We start from the raw sequence: 16,402 nt of genomic DNA on the forward strand, positions 1-16,402 counted from the left end.
TGCTAAAAAAAACCCTGGGGAAAACTTCCTGTTCTTCGTATGCATTTGGGTTATGCAGCTTTGGGGGGCTCCCCTATTGTGTTTTTTTCTTTTCCCCAGGTTATCTGTTCTTTGCCTCGACCTCCTGAATGACTCAAGACCCTCTGACACACACAAGGTTAAATGGACACAGCTTGCAAAATCACAGAAATTACTGAAGGCAATACCGATGCACAATAATGCTGCTTTGTTAGGAAACAGACACCAAGTTAGTAAAGACTAGTCTCAATATATTGTAGCAATAAATGCATGAGAGGGGATTAGCAATAGTAGAAGTGCAACTCAACATACAGTATGATCAATAGTTAGCAGTAGGAATAGGAGAACACTATTCACCAGGATCAGCACAAACAGTAGTAAGATCACTGTACGTGCAGCAATTGGCAGTTTTTGGACTAACTGGGTTCAGGAGACTATATTGCCAAAGTGCTTTCATGGTGACTATGTTTCAGGAACCATGCATGCGATGGAGACAGGAAAAGCAGTAAAAATCACACCATTTAATATAGTGGTAAAAATTGTACAAATTGTAAACATATTCAAAACATAGCCAGGGTTCGGTAACCAAGTCTGGTAGTCAGGACAAGCCAGGAAATCAGGGAGCCAGAGATCAGCTTAGTCAGAGAAGCAGACAGGATCAGGAACCAGAAAGGACATCAGCCAGGTAAGTCTTTAACAGGAACATAGCAGAAAGTCTCTAGATGTGTTGACCAAGGCGAAGGCACAGGAGATCTAATCCATGCAACCTAAATAGCCAGCAGGGCTTGTAAACAAACAGGATATGATCACCAGGTGAGTCACTGAGGAATGATCAGTGCTGGGAATTAACCAACAGCTGAGAAGCCTGAACTCTAAGAAGGGAGTGCTGAGCCCAGCCCTGACACTATGCTAGGCCTAGGCTAACTGAACAGAGGTACCCTTTAACCACTTGCCGACTGGCTAATGCTGATATATGTCGGCAGAATGGCATAGCTGCGCAAGGCAACATACCTGTACGTTGCTTTGAATTTGCCGTCGTGTCACTTGTAGTCCAGCCCCCCCACAGTTAGAATCACTCCCTAGGACACACTTAACCCCTTCATCGCACCTAGTTTTTAACCCCTTCCTTGCCATTTAACTAGTAATCAGTGCATTTTTATAGCACTGATTGCTGTATAAATGACAATGGTCCCAAAATAGTGTAAAAGTGTCCGACATAATGTCGCAGTCACGATAAAAATCGCTGATTGCTGCCATTACTAATAAAATAATAATAAAAATGCCATAAATTATCCTCCATTTTGTAGTCGCTATAACTTTCAAACCAATCAATATACGCTTATTGCGATTTTTGTATACCAAAAATATGTAGAAGAATACATATCGGCCTAAACTGAGAAAGCAATTAGTTTTTTTATATATTTTTGGGGGATATTTATTATAGGAAAAAGTAAAAAATATTGCTTTTTTTTCAAAATTGTCGCTCTTTTTTGTTTATAGCGCAAAATTAAAACCGAAGAGGTAATCAAATACCACCAAAAGAAAGCTCAATTTCTGGGGAAAAAAGGACGCTAATTTTGTTTGGGTGCAACGTCACACGACCGCGCAATTGTCAGTTAAAGCGACGCAGTGCCGAATCGCAAAAAGTGCTCTGGTCAGGAAGGGGGTAAATTCTTCTGGGGCTGAAGTGGTTAAATTAATAATAAATAGCGGCTAGTAGAATGGCTTTGTAGGGGCAGTGCTTTATTGTTTAGTCCTGCTGGCTATAGTTGGACCCCATAAGCAGTTTTGGTGCACTTATCAATAATCTTGGTGATTCAGCATGCAGCGTAGGTACAATTTACTAAGTAAAGTATCCTGCTTCCAGTAGCTCAGTCCCTGCTATCAGTGTGTGAATGGTGGGCAGTGAGCTCTGTCACGAGTCCCTGCAGTGCGGCTGTACACTCCCGCTGTAGGATAGGGGCCCCTTGCCTTTGCCCAGATAGCTCCAGTGATTAGAAGTGAAGCTCCCTGTAGCAAGGTTGCAATATATGGAATTGCCACCATCTGCTCATTGCTGCCCCTGTGTCACAGCTCTCAGGCCTCAAGCTCCAGTCCCCACCGGTCTGGTCTCCCATAGAGATGTGAGTACTTGTCCCCCACAGAGATGTGCTCACATAGATTCTTGTGCTGTCAAAAAATTCCTAGAGCAGTCCGATATAAGCTATTCTACCTCTTGCCCTCTGCCTCAGTGTCCTTCTTGAAATGTAGTGTAAGGGTCCGTGAATCCCATTCTATATGTGCAGTCCTGGACTTCAATTCCCATGATCCTCTGTATTCTGCATAGAAGTCCATAGGCTTTTCTCGTTATAGCTCTCCCCCGCTGATTGGAGGGGGTAGTGCAACACAGCATAGCAGTAAAAAGTAAAACTGACTGGCTACATATGGGAGGAGGACCTTTCCACAACAGTAGTTATGTATGTTTTCTTTCCACATAACCGTTGGTAGTGATACACAAATAGAACGCTAAGGTTTATTTTAAAGTGACAATAAATAAATAAAAAAATCCATACATATCCACTACTTTATAGCCCTGTAATCCATTTTACATTAAAATAGTTTTACTGTGTTTTTCTGCCTCCTTGTAATGTCTTCCATGAGTGCCTGAACTTTTCCCACTCTTTATGTCTGTTTGGAACAAGTAGTGCATGTTAGTTGTGGTCATGTGCACTGCTCTATGCACACTACAAATTCCATTGTCCCTAGTCCATCTCGGGAGCAAGCAAGATAGAGTAGCTACATTCATACATACAGTGAAACCATAGAGAACAAATGTAGTCGCCCTATAACAGAAAGTTGCTTCACAGCAGCAAAAAAAGGAATTCAGAGACTTGGAGGAGGCTACAAGCAATAGAAGGTATTTTTCTGAGTTTGATGCCGCGTACACACGGTCGTTTTTTGGCATGAAAAAAAAAAGAATATTTGTCACCACCTTCCCGCTCTATTCTAAACTCCCTAACCCACACACAAAAGGCCTATTTCTCGCAAATATTGTTCACAAATCTGTCTAAATCTGTGTTAGTGAGCACTTCTCGTTTGCCGAGATAATCCAGGCAGGAGTATCTTACCAAAAATGAAATTTCTGTTGCAGACCATGCCTAAAATCGAACTTGTATCTTAGTGCAGGTGGTGGCCAGGGCTTGAAGAGAATCATGTGACTGCCCTGAACAGCTCCCACACTCCTCACCCACACTCTTTCATAATGACTGTATAGTAAATGCTTTTTCTTTTTGCCTTAAAAATAATAAAACAATAGGTTCAATTAAATAATGTAAAAAACAACTAGGGTATCAGATACTTTATTTCCAAAACAACGTTTTTTTGTGGTCAGTACTGCACACAGACAATATAACAGCGCTCGTGAAACTTTTTATAAAGGTTTAATGCAAATTTTATATAAATGAATAAAAGTTGACCACTGTAAGCACTCCCGTCACTTGCTAGACAGCTTCATCTGTTAATCTGAAGTTAAAAAATAACAGACTGGCTAGCCAGATCAACAGGTAATAAAACAAAGTTAAAGGGAATAATCAGTAAAAAGAAAAACTAATGTGATACTGCCAGACTGTATCATATAGGTCTTTTTTTGCCCATAGCTACATTATAAAGGAGAATCTAACTTCCACAAGGTGAGCTAGTTTTCTTTAATCCCGCCCCCACCCCATTCCTTTTTTTGCGTGCTAATTTTTTTCTTTTTTTCCTTTACAGTTCCACCCCTGCCACCATTTTTCCCTAGGCTAGATCGACATGTCTTTGGTCCTGCAGCCCCCTAGAATACCTACAGTACATCACATCCCCCAAGAGCCGGATCGGGCACACAAAGCAGCTGGATGGCAGGAAGAGAGTCCTGGCGTGTCATTGGTAGCTGGCTGCCAGCTAAGGAGGACCATGATGGAAACACGGGGTCCCAGATATGTCACCTGAACAGCGAAGCTCGGTGGGACAATGCTAGATTAGTTGTGTGAGTAAGTATGTGTTTTCAGGAGGAAGCAACAATACGGGTAGGAAGGGAAAAAATAAAAATAAAATAAAGAGGAGGGAAATCTACAGGGTAGTCCAGGTATTAGGTACTCATTGTCTCTCGTTCTGCAGCAGTGCCGTCCTGCCCAGCTTGCTTCTTCTTCTTCATATTCATTGAGATGAAAACAGCAGAAATAATAATAGCTAAAGAAAAGAAAGGTCAATAAACAACTGGAAAATACATACCAATGCAACAAAGAGGCTAGTTCAAAATAAGCATATAAAGTAAATGGATGGATGAAGGAAAGGTGATGTGAGAAATGCGTAACCATGGCTGACTTCCTAAAAATCAGAACATTACCAAGTTTGCTATTGTGATCATAGGCGTGCGCAGCCTATTGCATTATGGTGTGCACCCCAAAGCCCAAGCACACTACCGATCACTCACGATGTTCATTCAGAAAGGGAAGGGGCCAACAAATCACATATTTAGTGGCCCCTTCCCCACTCCTAAAACATCCCAGCAGCAACAGCCAATAAGAGAGGAGGGAAGCTGGCAGCACAGCGGGGGGAAAGGAGGGAGCCAGCCAGGGCAGTAGGGGGGATCTGTGCTGCACAGGGTGATTAGGGTGTGCCTGGGCACACCTGGCACACCCTGTGCGCACGCCTATGATTCTGATCCTCTGCCTTTAGCACTTAGAGAGCCAATGACTGATGAATATGTTTGTTAATAAGTCTGCTGAGTAAGGGAGGGGGTTTCTGCCGTATGAATGGCATATTGGCACATTATGGCACACTTACCTACAAGTGTGCTTTCCTTCAGGGCTGGCAGGTACAGGCTTGCTTTTACTGCTATAAAAATAGGTAGGTATCTGCGCTACTGAAAAAGGTACTAATATTGGAAGAGGAAAGCAGCCAGCACTATTTGTTGATAAGCAAATATAAAAATATAAAAAAGCCACATGCGACACTCATAAAAAGCAACAGTCTTTGAAGTATTAAAAGAGGAAAAGATGATAGTCCTTTCACCAGTTTTCAGTGTGTATAGGAAAGCACACGGCACCACGTGAGAATCCAATCTGCTTACCAGATATCAGCAAGTGATAGGCATTGATTAACAACTTCCCAAGGGATTACATCGGAACTCGTCAATCACCAGTAAGTAGATGGTTAAAATACACACACCAATGACTGCAATCGTGCATTTAATGCGAAGGATTAAAATCTGAACTTACCTATAAAACCCAAGACTCCAAATAAGATACCAAGGGCCATTCCAACCGATGTTGCCTGCGTATTTTCTACAGGTGTCTTTTCACACTGATTTTTTGTGGCGCAAGTGCATATCCGAACTGAAAAAAAGAAATTTTTGGTTAAAATCTCATATTTTTCTTAAAAAGACCCAGCCCCTGCAGACTCAAGTGACACTCTATAGCAGACTTCCTCGACCTTTTCAATATAGAGGAACCCTTGAAATAACTTTCTGGTTTCAGGGAACTCATGCTAAAAATTAATAGAGCTACGACTCGTGATACTTTAGGCAGTGGGAAGAATGCGCCTTACGCTTGTGGTCATTTGGAAGAATTTCCCCCTTATGATAGGTAAAGAAAATGATTGGTGTCATCAGGGATAAGCAATTTTAGGTAGGTCACAGGGTCTCCTCAAGGACCCATTCACACCAGGGCAACTTATGTACTGCATTTGCGTTAATGCACAATATCTTGCGCTATTGCATTAAGGCAGGGCATTAGTTTGAATACATTGCCAAACTCACCACAACTGATCTTAAACCATACCTGCTGCATTTTTTTGTAACGCAGTGCACCAGCATTACAAAATGGTAAAGCAGTACCAGGGCTCAAGTCCTGCGTGGGAACGGAGTTCCTGCACTTTTTTCACAGCAGGAACGCCGTTCCCTTTGCAGGACTGGAGCAGCCGAGCCAATCCCTCACTAAGCAGCGATGCCCAGCTCGAGTCACTGTCAGGGGCAGGCGAACCTTAGTAATCCTTTATGTTACTGGCCGTTTCCTGTACATGGATTCATCGGGTAGTGTGCGGGTATTCCGTCACTTCCTCGATGCCGCAATGTCTCCTGGGAGCTTTTATCATTGTTCCAGGAGACATTGTGGAGGTCTGCCGCGAGTTATCGTGGGATTTAGAAAGAACTTGCTTAAAAAAAACATGCGGTTTAGTAATTATGCATATGAGCATATCATTTCTTTTTTTTGCTGGGGGAGTGGATCTTGGGTGGGAGTTCCCACACTTTTTTCCCCAGGACTTGACCCCTGAGCAGTACAATGCATTACAGTTCATTGCAATACATGTACATAGCCAAGGGTCGGACTGACAACTCATGGGGCCCCCGGGCAATAGTAGATTATGGGGCCCCCGGGCAATAGAAGATTATGGGGCCACACAGTTTACACACACATACAGTATACATACACAGTATACACACACACTGAAAAGATACTGGATAGGTGGGGCAGCTATAATCTTGGGAATTTTTTTAAAAACACAGATTTTTACATACTATCCCTAGTTTTACTGAGGCTGGCAACCCTGATGGGGCCCCCTAGTGGCATGGGGCCCTCGGGCAGTTCAATGTATGAACAGCGATCAGTCATTTCCCCTAGTGAGTCCACCCCCCCCCCCACACATTTAGAACACACCCAGGGAACATACTTAACCCCTTCCCCGCCCCCTAATATTAACCCCTTCCCTGCCAGTGGCATTTTTATCGTAATCAATGCATTTTTATAGCACTGATCGCTATAAAAATAACAATGGTCCCAAAAATGTGTCAAAAGTGTCCGAAGTGTCCGCCATAATGTCGCAGTACCGAAAAAAATCGCTGATCGCCGCCATTACTAGTAAAAAAAAAATATTAATAAAAATGCCATAAAACTACCCCCTATTTTGTAGACGCTATAACTTTTGCGCAAACCAATCAAACGCTTATTTCGAAAAAAAAAATACGAAAAATATGTAGAAGAATACGTATCGGCCTAAACTGAGGGAAAAAATAGTTTTTTTATATATTTTTGGGGGATATTGATTATGGTAAAAAGTAAAAAATATTTTTTTTTCTATTTTTGTTTATAGCGCAAAAACTAAAAACCGCAGAGGTGATCAAATACCACCAAAAGAAAGCTCTATTTGTGGGGAAAAAAGGACACCAATTTTGTTTGGGAACCACGACGCACGACCGCGCAATTAACAGTTAAAGCGACGCAGTGCCGAATCGCAAAAAGTGCTCTGGTCTTTGACCAGCAATATGGTCCGGGGCTTAAGTGGTTATTGACCAATTAAAAAAATGGCATTTTTCACATCATGAAAAACGGTTGCGTGTACGCGGCATTAGAATTCCAAACTCATCAATATAGAGTCTTTAAGGGCAAGGGAAAAACTGCCACTATTCCTGGCTATGATTTCTTTGTATTACACAGCAGGAATGACAACTCCTGTGTAAATTGACACTTACACAAATACCTAGATTCAGGAATTTAAGCTACGCCGCCGTAAGTTAGCGAGGCAAGTACATGATTCACAATGTACTTGCCTGCTAAGTTACGGCGTCGTAGCCTAAAGCGGCGGGCGTAAGGGCGCCTAATTCGAATGTGTTTGAGGGGGGCGTGTTTTATGTTAATAGTGCTTGACCTTACGTTCCTGTCGAACTGCGCATGCGCCGGGCGCCTACATTTCCCAGTGTGCATTGCGGCTAAGTACGCCGCACGGGCCTATTGATTTTGACGTGGACGTAAACGACGTAAATCCCGATTCACGGATGACTTACACAAACGACGTAAAAAATTCAAATTTCGACGCGGGAACGGCGGCCATACTTGACATTACTATTCCAATAGGGCCTAGCTCTGTCTTTACGCGGCCTATCTCTTATGTAAACGGCGCAAAAGTACTGTGTCGGCCGGGCGTATGTTCGTGAATCGGCGTATCTACTCATTTACATATTCTACGCCGACCGCAATGGAAGCGCCACCTAGCGGCCATCCGAAATATTGCAATCTAAGATAGGACGGCGCAAGCCGTCGTATCTTAGATATGTTTAAGCGTATCTCTGTTTGAGCATACGCTTAAACATAAGGCGTAGATTCTGAGTTAGGTCGGCTTATCTACTGATAGGCCGGCCTAACTCTTACTGAATCTACCTAAAAGTCTGCAAAAATGTATGTGTGCATTGGGTTTAATTTACTAATACTGGAGAGTGCAAAATCTGTTGCAGCTGCACATTGTTTCTATGCAGATCTGCACCAGATTTTACACTCTCCAGTCTTAGTAAATCAACCCTAGTGTAACAAAACATTATTTCATTGTATTTGTTATTTCATTTATATGTAGATCAAATGTGTGGTCTTTGATCTACATATGAAATTACAAGAATGAATCTTTACAAGTAAAAAGGCACTTTTTTTAATGTAGCAAAGTCCTGAGGAACCTGAAGCCCAATGGTGACCAGAGTTAGGGACAGCGGACATTCTTCTGTGTAGAGTGGGTTGCAAGGCATAGTGGGTGTAATGCAAGATAAAAGGGTGGGCGCCAGACACTTGTAATATGCAAAAAGATATTTATTGTCTCTTAAAGAAAACTGTGGGAGAGAGGTCAGGGCCAGGACACCCCCAGGCAGATGAAATGTTAAATAGCAGACTCTGAGGCCCCATACTCACGACCAAACATGTCTGCTGAAACTGGCCCGCAGGCCAGTTTCAGCAGACATGTTTGGTCGTGTGTGGGCGCGAGCGGGCCGAATTCCAGCAAACATTTGCCCGCCGGGCCTTTTCCCAGCAGACAAATATTCCTGGACTTGTTTTAAAACAGCCCGCTGGAATTCAGCCCGCTCGGACATGTACGGTCGTCAGTACAGACCTACCGTACATGTCCAGGCGCCCGCCGTCCCTCGCATGCGTCGAATGACTTCGACGCATGCGTGGAAGCATTTTAAAGGCGGGCCGCCCACGTCGCCGCGTCATTGTCGCGGCGACACCGCGTCATCGACGCGGCGACACCGCGGACACGCCCCGCGTATTGTTTACGCGCGGACTTCTGTACGATGGTGTGTACAACCATCGTACAGAAGCCCTCTGGCAGACATGTATGGTGAAAACGGTCCGACGGACCGCTTTCACCATACATGTTTGTCCGTGTGTACCCGGCCTGAGACTTTTCTAGGCAGACAGCTATACAGGTGACGGCCTCCAGCCGGACACCACTTCTGTATATGTAGGACGCTGTCTCCAATGGCAACAGTCTTATAAAAGTTGCTAACTGTATTTGTATCCAACTATTTGCAACTCGAATAGTTCTCTGCTTATCCAACAGTCACTCACTGTGGTTCTTCACTCAACGAGCTCCCAGGCTCTCTCACTAAACTTCAGATCCAATAGCCACTGGATCCCCTGAGCTCTTCCACTGGTAGCACTCAGTATCTTCCTCAAGCGTCATCCTTTCTCCCCTGTTGGGTCCATGGCTTGGTACTCACAGATACTCTTCAAATGTTACCCCTGCTGACACGCTCGGTCCCTGGCTTGGCACTCACTGATGCTTCGCAAGCGTCACCTCTGCTGTCCTGCTGGATCCCTGACTTGGCACTTGCTGAAGTTTTCCCACTTCTCCACCGTCCCCGGTTGGCGAGTAGTCTGCCCTGGTACTGGCCTCAGCTTACTCACAGTAGTCTCCAAGGTGTATGTCCCTTAGTGGCGACATTGTCCCCTCTACCTCTGGCCACAATTGGTTCACCGGCCGGCAGAACCGTTACTTCTGGTTGGACTACAAGTACACAGTCCCAACCCTACTCTGCTTTTCTGCTTATGGATAGGCCCTCAGACAGCCTAGCAGTCAGATGTCCCCGGGATAGGCCTTAGGTTTCTGGCCTAGCAGCCTGGGGCAATACGACACACGTCCACCCAGACAGTTGTCCAGGTGGCAAAGAACCTCGATCGCTTAACTCCACCCAAATATATAGGGTCTCCCAGCAGGCCAAGGGACCCAAGAAAATCCCTGCCCATTGGCTGAGATACCCAATTCATCCATAATCTGTCCTTGCTATGCCCTTGTCTCCTCCAATGTCACCAGCTACCAGGCCGCCTAATGACAGAAAAGAGAGGGAATTAGAGGGAAATCAATTGATCTCCTAAAAATTGGCCAGGGCAACTATCACCTAGTAACTACATTTAATATCAGGGTGCTACATCAAGTAAAATGTATTCATATTTACCCCTTATTAACCCTTAGTTAAACCCAATCAGCCTTTAAAGAGCAACTCCACTTTTGCTGAAACTTTTATTGAGAAAAAAACATTCCCCTCTGGGTGATCTATACTGCAGGGATTTTAACAAATTTTGTTGTAGATTCCTACCTTTTGTTATTCAGAAGAAATAGCTGTTTGTTTGTCTGTCTGTGTCCATGCACAGAGTGGATTTGTGTGGGAGTGGTTTTATAATTATCGATCAGTTGCTGCACCTGCAGGGCTCTGCTGAGGAAATTGGCATGGTCTGCATTTCCCTTTGGGAGTATCTCAACAAAAAATATTCTTGTTGCAGAGGATACTCAAAATCGGACTTGTATATTAGTGCAGACTTCCCGGAAAATTAGCAAGCCAATCACACAAGCAAGAAATGACATATATGGCGGCATTCTGTACATCTGTGTACACAATGCCCCCAGGCAGCCATATTGTATTTTACAGAAAATGACAACGCTGCAGATTAAAAAGGAAAGGTATTTTTTTTAATAACATTCATTTACAAAATGACTTGTGTCACAATTGTATAAGCTATATTACCGTGTTACTAAACCCAAGACCCTGAATTTACTATATCTGGCCCACAATACACAGAACATGGAAATGCAATTATTTTTGTAAATATAAACTGCTAAATAAAATACCTTTCTCATCAGCAGTACAGTATATAGCAGTCTTGTGACTTCTATCAGTGTCTGGTTAAAGGTAGGAGGAGTTTTCATTCTACTCTGGCTGTCCTATGAGGATGACCCCTGCATCTTTTCTCTATTTTTTACTATTAAAGGGTCACTAAAGGAAAACATTTTTTTGCTGAAATTACTGTTTACAGGGTATAGAGACATAATAGTTAACTGATTCCTTTTAAAAATGATTAAAAATAGATAGAAACCAATCATATAATGTACCTACAGTTTCCTGGTTCTCTGATGTACAGAGCCAGAGAGCCAATAGAGGGCAGTGATGGTTTGTAAAACGAAACTGGATTGGTGCTGAGGGGTTTTAGACACACAGTAATCACACCTCCTTGATTAGTCACCACAGTGAGAAATCTCCCAGTACTGTGGTGACAGGAAACAGACAACCAGGAAGTGTCCAGAACAGAGAGGAATTACAGCAACATCAAAGCAAAAATGAACAATGAGGACATGAAACCAGGACTGCAGCAAGGTAAAGGAAGCTATTTAGCTAAAAAAAAAATTCCTTTAGTGACCCTTTAAGTTTTAATTTCTTTTTTGTTTAGTTTTTTCCAGTGTCGCATAAAAAGAAAATGGACAAAAAAATGTTGTTGTTTTTTTAATTTGCAAATGTTTTTTTCATGCTTTATAACAAAATCATAATTTTAATGGTCCCATACCTGTATATTCCTTATAGACCACAGCAATTTTTATATTTAAACTATGGGCTTGTTTTTTCTGCGATAACGTTGATATTAGGTAAGATAACAAAGTAACACATAAATTGTGTTTTGTGGCCAGACTAGGCTTTCTTCTGCAAAAATTGTTTTACATTTTTTATTTTTTTTTTGTGCTGAACATAGCAAATGAGGAACAAATACTGTATATTCAAAAATATGACATATTCCCTGAAATAAGATAAATACAATTTTTTGTTTGTGCATCATACCTGGGACGTGGACGGTTGCTTCTATCGGAGGTTTCCCATTATCTGTGAGTTTTACCGGTACAGAGACACTTTCTTTTGGGAAATTTACATGCTTCATGGTCAGGCGTGCAGCAGTGCCTGTGGATTTACACAAGGAAATTAAATGGTGTTGAAGCTGTTTAAGAATGACCTTATAAATCACACATGCACACACAACACACTTGCACATATGCTGAATTTCTGCCCAGATACTGTCCCTACTCTCGTATTCCCTTAGGCCTCTTTCATACAGTCGGACCGGTCTGGTCCGCCTGTCAGTTTTTTTGGCGGACCTGAACGGGCCCTTCATTCTTCTCTATGGAGTGTGAGATGTCAGCGGTGACATGTCCGCTGACATCCGATCCGCTAAAATCAGACGGATGGCGATTCGAATCCATCCGTCCATGGCGGATCAGATCGGTGAGATCTGATCGAAATGGATATGCTGTCTGTTTTCGTCCGATCTCTCCATAGGAGACAGCGGCGCTCAACAAGCCCCTCCCTGCTCAGTGAGCAGAGAGGGACATGTCATCCGCCGCCTCAGCGGAGATATCTCCCGATGTGCTGACGGACCGCTGCAAGCGGATCCGCTCCATGTGGAAGGGGCCTTAAAGTAATTGTAAAGGTTAAAAAACGACAAATGTCATACTTACCTCTGCTGTGCAGCTCGTTTTGCATAGAGTGGCCCCGAACCTCATCTTCTGGGCTCCCTCGGCGGCTGTCTAATGACGGAGCGATCAGTTGTCAACAAACTGGAGCATGTTCAGTTCAGCTCCTCCCCTCTCCTCACACCGATCGGTAAGTGTGCGAGGAGAGGAGAAAGGCAGTGCAGCAGCGCTGTGAGCTATATCTGAAGTTCCCACAGCGCTGATCTGTGCCCATCAATGGCTCATCCATCCACATTCATGCTCATTCATACCAATCCATGGCTCATCCATCCATCCTAATTCATGCTCATGCATCCCCATTCATGGCTCATCCATCCCCATCCATGGCTCATCCATCCCCATCCATGGCTCATTCCTGCTCATCCATCATCATCCATGGCTCATTCATGCTCATCCATGGCTCATCTGTGCCACATCAGTGATCATCCGTGCCACATCAGTGATCATCCGTGCCACATCAGTGATCATCCGTGCCACATCAGTGATAATTAGTGTCACATCAGTGATCTTCCGTGCCACATCCATGCCACATCAGTGCTCATCTGTGCCACATTGTGCTCATCCATGCCACTTTCATGCCACATCAGTGCTCATCCATGCCATATCCATGCCACATCAGTGCTCATCCATGTCCCAACAGTACTTATCCATGCCACTACAGTGCCTCACAAAAGTGTAATAGGTAGTCAAATTACAATTGAAATGTATGTCCCTAGAAAACCTGACTGTGCTCCCTGCATGTTGGGCCTCTGTACATACAGAGGCCCAACATGCAGGGAGCACAGTCAGGCTGTGGAAAACTCTCACACATGTGGTATTGGTACGAGTAGCAGAATATATTTTGGGGTGTAATTTTTGCTATGCACATGCTATGTGTATAAATTGACAACTTTGTGTAAAAAAAAAAGTGTTTTAATTTTTCTTTACACATTTTCCCAAAACTTGTGGGAAAAAAAACTACGTTGGGGTGTTTGCTTTCCTAAATAGGGTAATGTTTGGGGCGTTTCATTGTCCTGTGCTCCAGGACCTTTAAAAGTCTAAGAGGTAGTCAAGAAATGATATGTGTAATTTATGTTCCCCCAAAACACCTGATGGTGCTCCCTTCATGTTGGGCCTCTCTATGTGAGTGTTTCTGCAGTGCTTTTTTGCTGTGCTTTCTGCATTTTTGTAACTGCATTTTTACTGCGATTTTACAGTGATTTGCGTTTTACGATTTGTGTGGTTATTTTTACATTCACTGTATATAGCTGGTTGCTAAGGAGCAGGTCGGAAAGCCGTCCGACGCGTCCTTAGCAACCAATGAGTCATCAGCTGCCAGCGGGCTTCCCCGCTGACAGCTGACTGTTAAAAAAACGATTGTCAGCTAAAAACATTCACAAAAAAAGCAGCGTGTGGTCCTCCCCAAGGACCATACCAAACCAATTATACCAGACCCTTTGGTCTGGTATGAAATTGGAGGGGACAACCCCATGCCGAAATAAAAAAAATGGCGTGAGGTCCCCCAAAATCCATACCAGACCATCCTCATTCATGCTCATGCATCCCTAGTCATGGCTAATCCATCCCAATCCATTGGTCATTCATGCTCATCCATGGCTCATCCATATCCATCCCCATCTATTGCTCATTCGTGCTTATCCATCCCCTTCCATGGCTCATCCGTGCCACATCAGTGATCATCCGTGCCTTATCCATGCCACATAAGTGATCATCCTTATCACATCAGTTCTCATCCATACCACAATTGTTGCCACACCAGTACTGATCCGTGCCACATCTGTGCCACATCAGTGCTCATCCATGCCACATCTATGCCCCATCAGTACTCATCCGTGCCACATCCATTCCACATCAGTGCTCATCCGTGCCACATTCATGCAAATAACCACTCATTACAACCAAGGTATGCAGAAAACCATATTTGAACGCACAACACATCGAACCGTGAAGATGGGCTGCAGGCAGTTCGGAAGGCAAAAGAGGGTCCAACCCAGTACTAGCAAGGTGTACCTAATACAGTGGCTGGTAAATGTGGATTGGGTATTTACAGGCATCCAGACTATTAAATCATAAAAATAGGATTTTTAATGTCACATATTATAACACATCAGTTAAAAATTACATAGACAAATGTTAAAACGATAAGTCATCATAGCTACAACTTTGGTATAGTAGTCTCATAAACTGATGCATTTCGAGACCCCCCTAAGGGAACAGAGAAGGTACAGAAATAATCCAAGGGATCACTTGGCATTCACTTACAGTGATAATGGTAAACAGGACAAAAATAGAAGACGAATCTCCCCAAGGGGGCATAGATAACAATACAGTGGAACCTCAGATTGCGAGTAACACGGTTAACGAGCGTTTCACAATACGAGCACTCTATTTGAAAAAATCCTAACTCGGTTTGCGAGTGTTGTCTCGCAAAACGAGCAGGATTCAGGACAAAGCAGTGTGCAGTACCGCGTTTGGCCTGAGGTAGGGGGGCTCAAGAGCCGAGCCGAGCCGAACAGCACCGATCGCAGCCGATCAGCGCCGTTCGGAAATGCTCGGAAAGACAGGAAATACTCAGTTTGCGAGCCTTTCCGAGCTGTCCTTGGGCCTTTCCGTATGTTTACGAGGCTCTCCGGCGCCCCCCACCTCTGGCCACATGCGGTATTACATGCCATTGAAGTCAATGCGGAACTAATTATTTTCACTTCCATTGACTTTAACCACCTGAGGCCCGCGCTATAGCCGAATGACGGCTACAGCGCGGACCTGAAAATCCAACAGGACGTCAATTGACGTCTGCCCCTTTCCTCGTTCCCCGCGCGCGCTCCCGAGCGCGCAGCGGGGAAACTCTGTGCTGGCCGTGTCCCTTGGACACAGCCAATCACAGATCGCCGTGAACGGCCAATCGGAGTGGCCGTTTGGTAGGCGATCTGTGCGGCCAATGAGAGATGATCTCATATGTAAACATATGAGATCATTTCTCATTGCCGGCTCTCACAGAGACAGCGTCCTGTCAGGGAGAGAGGAGACCGATCTGTGTCTCTTGTACATAGGGACACAGATCTGTCACCTCCCCCAGTCAGTCCCCTTCCCCCACAGTTAGAACACTATGCAGGGTACACATTTAACCCCTTCCTCACCCCCTAGTGTTAACCCCTTCAATGCCAGTCACATTTATACAGTAATTGGTGCATATTTACAGCACTGATCGCAGTATAAATGTGAATGGTGCCAAAAATGTGTCAAAAGTGTCCGATGTGTCCACCATAATGTCGCAGTCCCAATAAAAATCGCAGATCGCTGCCATTACTAGTAAAAAAAATAAAAAAATGTTGTCCCCTATTTTGTAGGCGCTATAACTTTTGCGCAAACCAGTCGCTTATTGCGAATTTTTTTTTTTACCAAAAATATGTAGAAGAATACGTATCGGCCTTGACTGAAAAAAATAAATGTTTTTAAAAAAAAAAAAAATTGGGATATTTATTATAGCAACAAGTAAAAAATATTGTATTTTTTTTCAAAATTGTCGTTCTTTTTTGTTTATAGCGCAAAAAATAAAAACCACAGAGGGGATCAAATACCACCAAAAGAAAGCTCTACTTGTGGGGGAAAAAGGACGTCAATTTTGTTTGGGAGCCACGTCGCATGACCGCACAATTGTCAGTTAAAGCGACGTAGTGCCGGAAGCTGAAATTTCACCTGGGCAGGAGGGGGGTATATGTGCCCAGTAAGCAAGTGGTTAATGGGGAAACTCGCTTTGATATGCGAGTACTTTGGATTACAAGCATTCTCTTGGAACGAATTATGCTCGTAATCCGAG

The 16,402-nt window shown here is 43.8% G+C and overlaps 1 protein-coding gene across 1 annotated transcript in view; it reads right to left on the reverse strand.

Annotated features, from left to right (window-relative positions):
• Positions 1–3,340: 3,340 nt before the first annotated feature.
• The window catches only part of CDH17 (cadherin 17), a 107,056-nt gene continuing 93,994 nt past the window's right edge, over positions 3,341–16,402 (reverse strand). Inside the window, exons 15-17 of the mRNA XM_040354671.1 lie at positions 11,900–12,016; positions 5,253–5,369; positions 3,341–4,221 (exon numbers count right to left, since the gene is read on the reverse strand). Coding sequence (XP_040210605.1) covers positions 4,121–4,221; positions 5,253–5,369; positions 11,900–12,016 — 335 coding nt within the window. The 3' untranslated portion in view covers positions 3,341–4,120. The remainder of the gene's footprint in view (positions 4,222–5,252; positions 5,370–11,899; positions 12,017–16,402) is intronic.

The sequence above is a fragment of the Rana temporaria genome, chromosome 5 (assembly GCF_905171775.1).
Source record: "Rana temporaria chromosome 5, aRanTem1.1, whole genome shotgun sequence".
NCBI classification, from domain to species: Eukaryota; Metazoa; Chordata; class Amphibia; order Anura; family Ranidae; genus Rana; species Rana temporaria.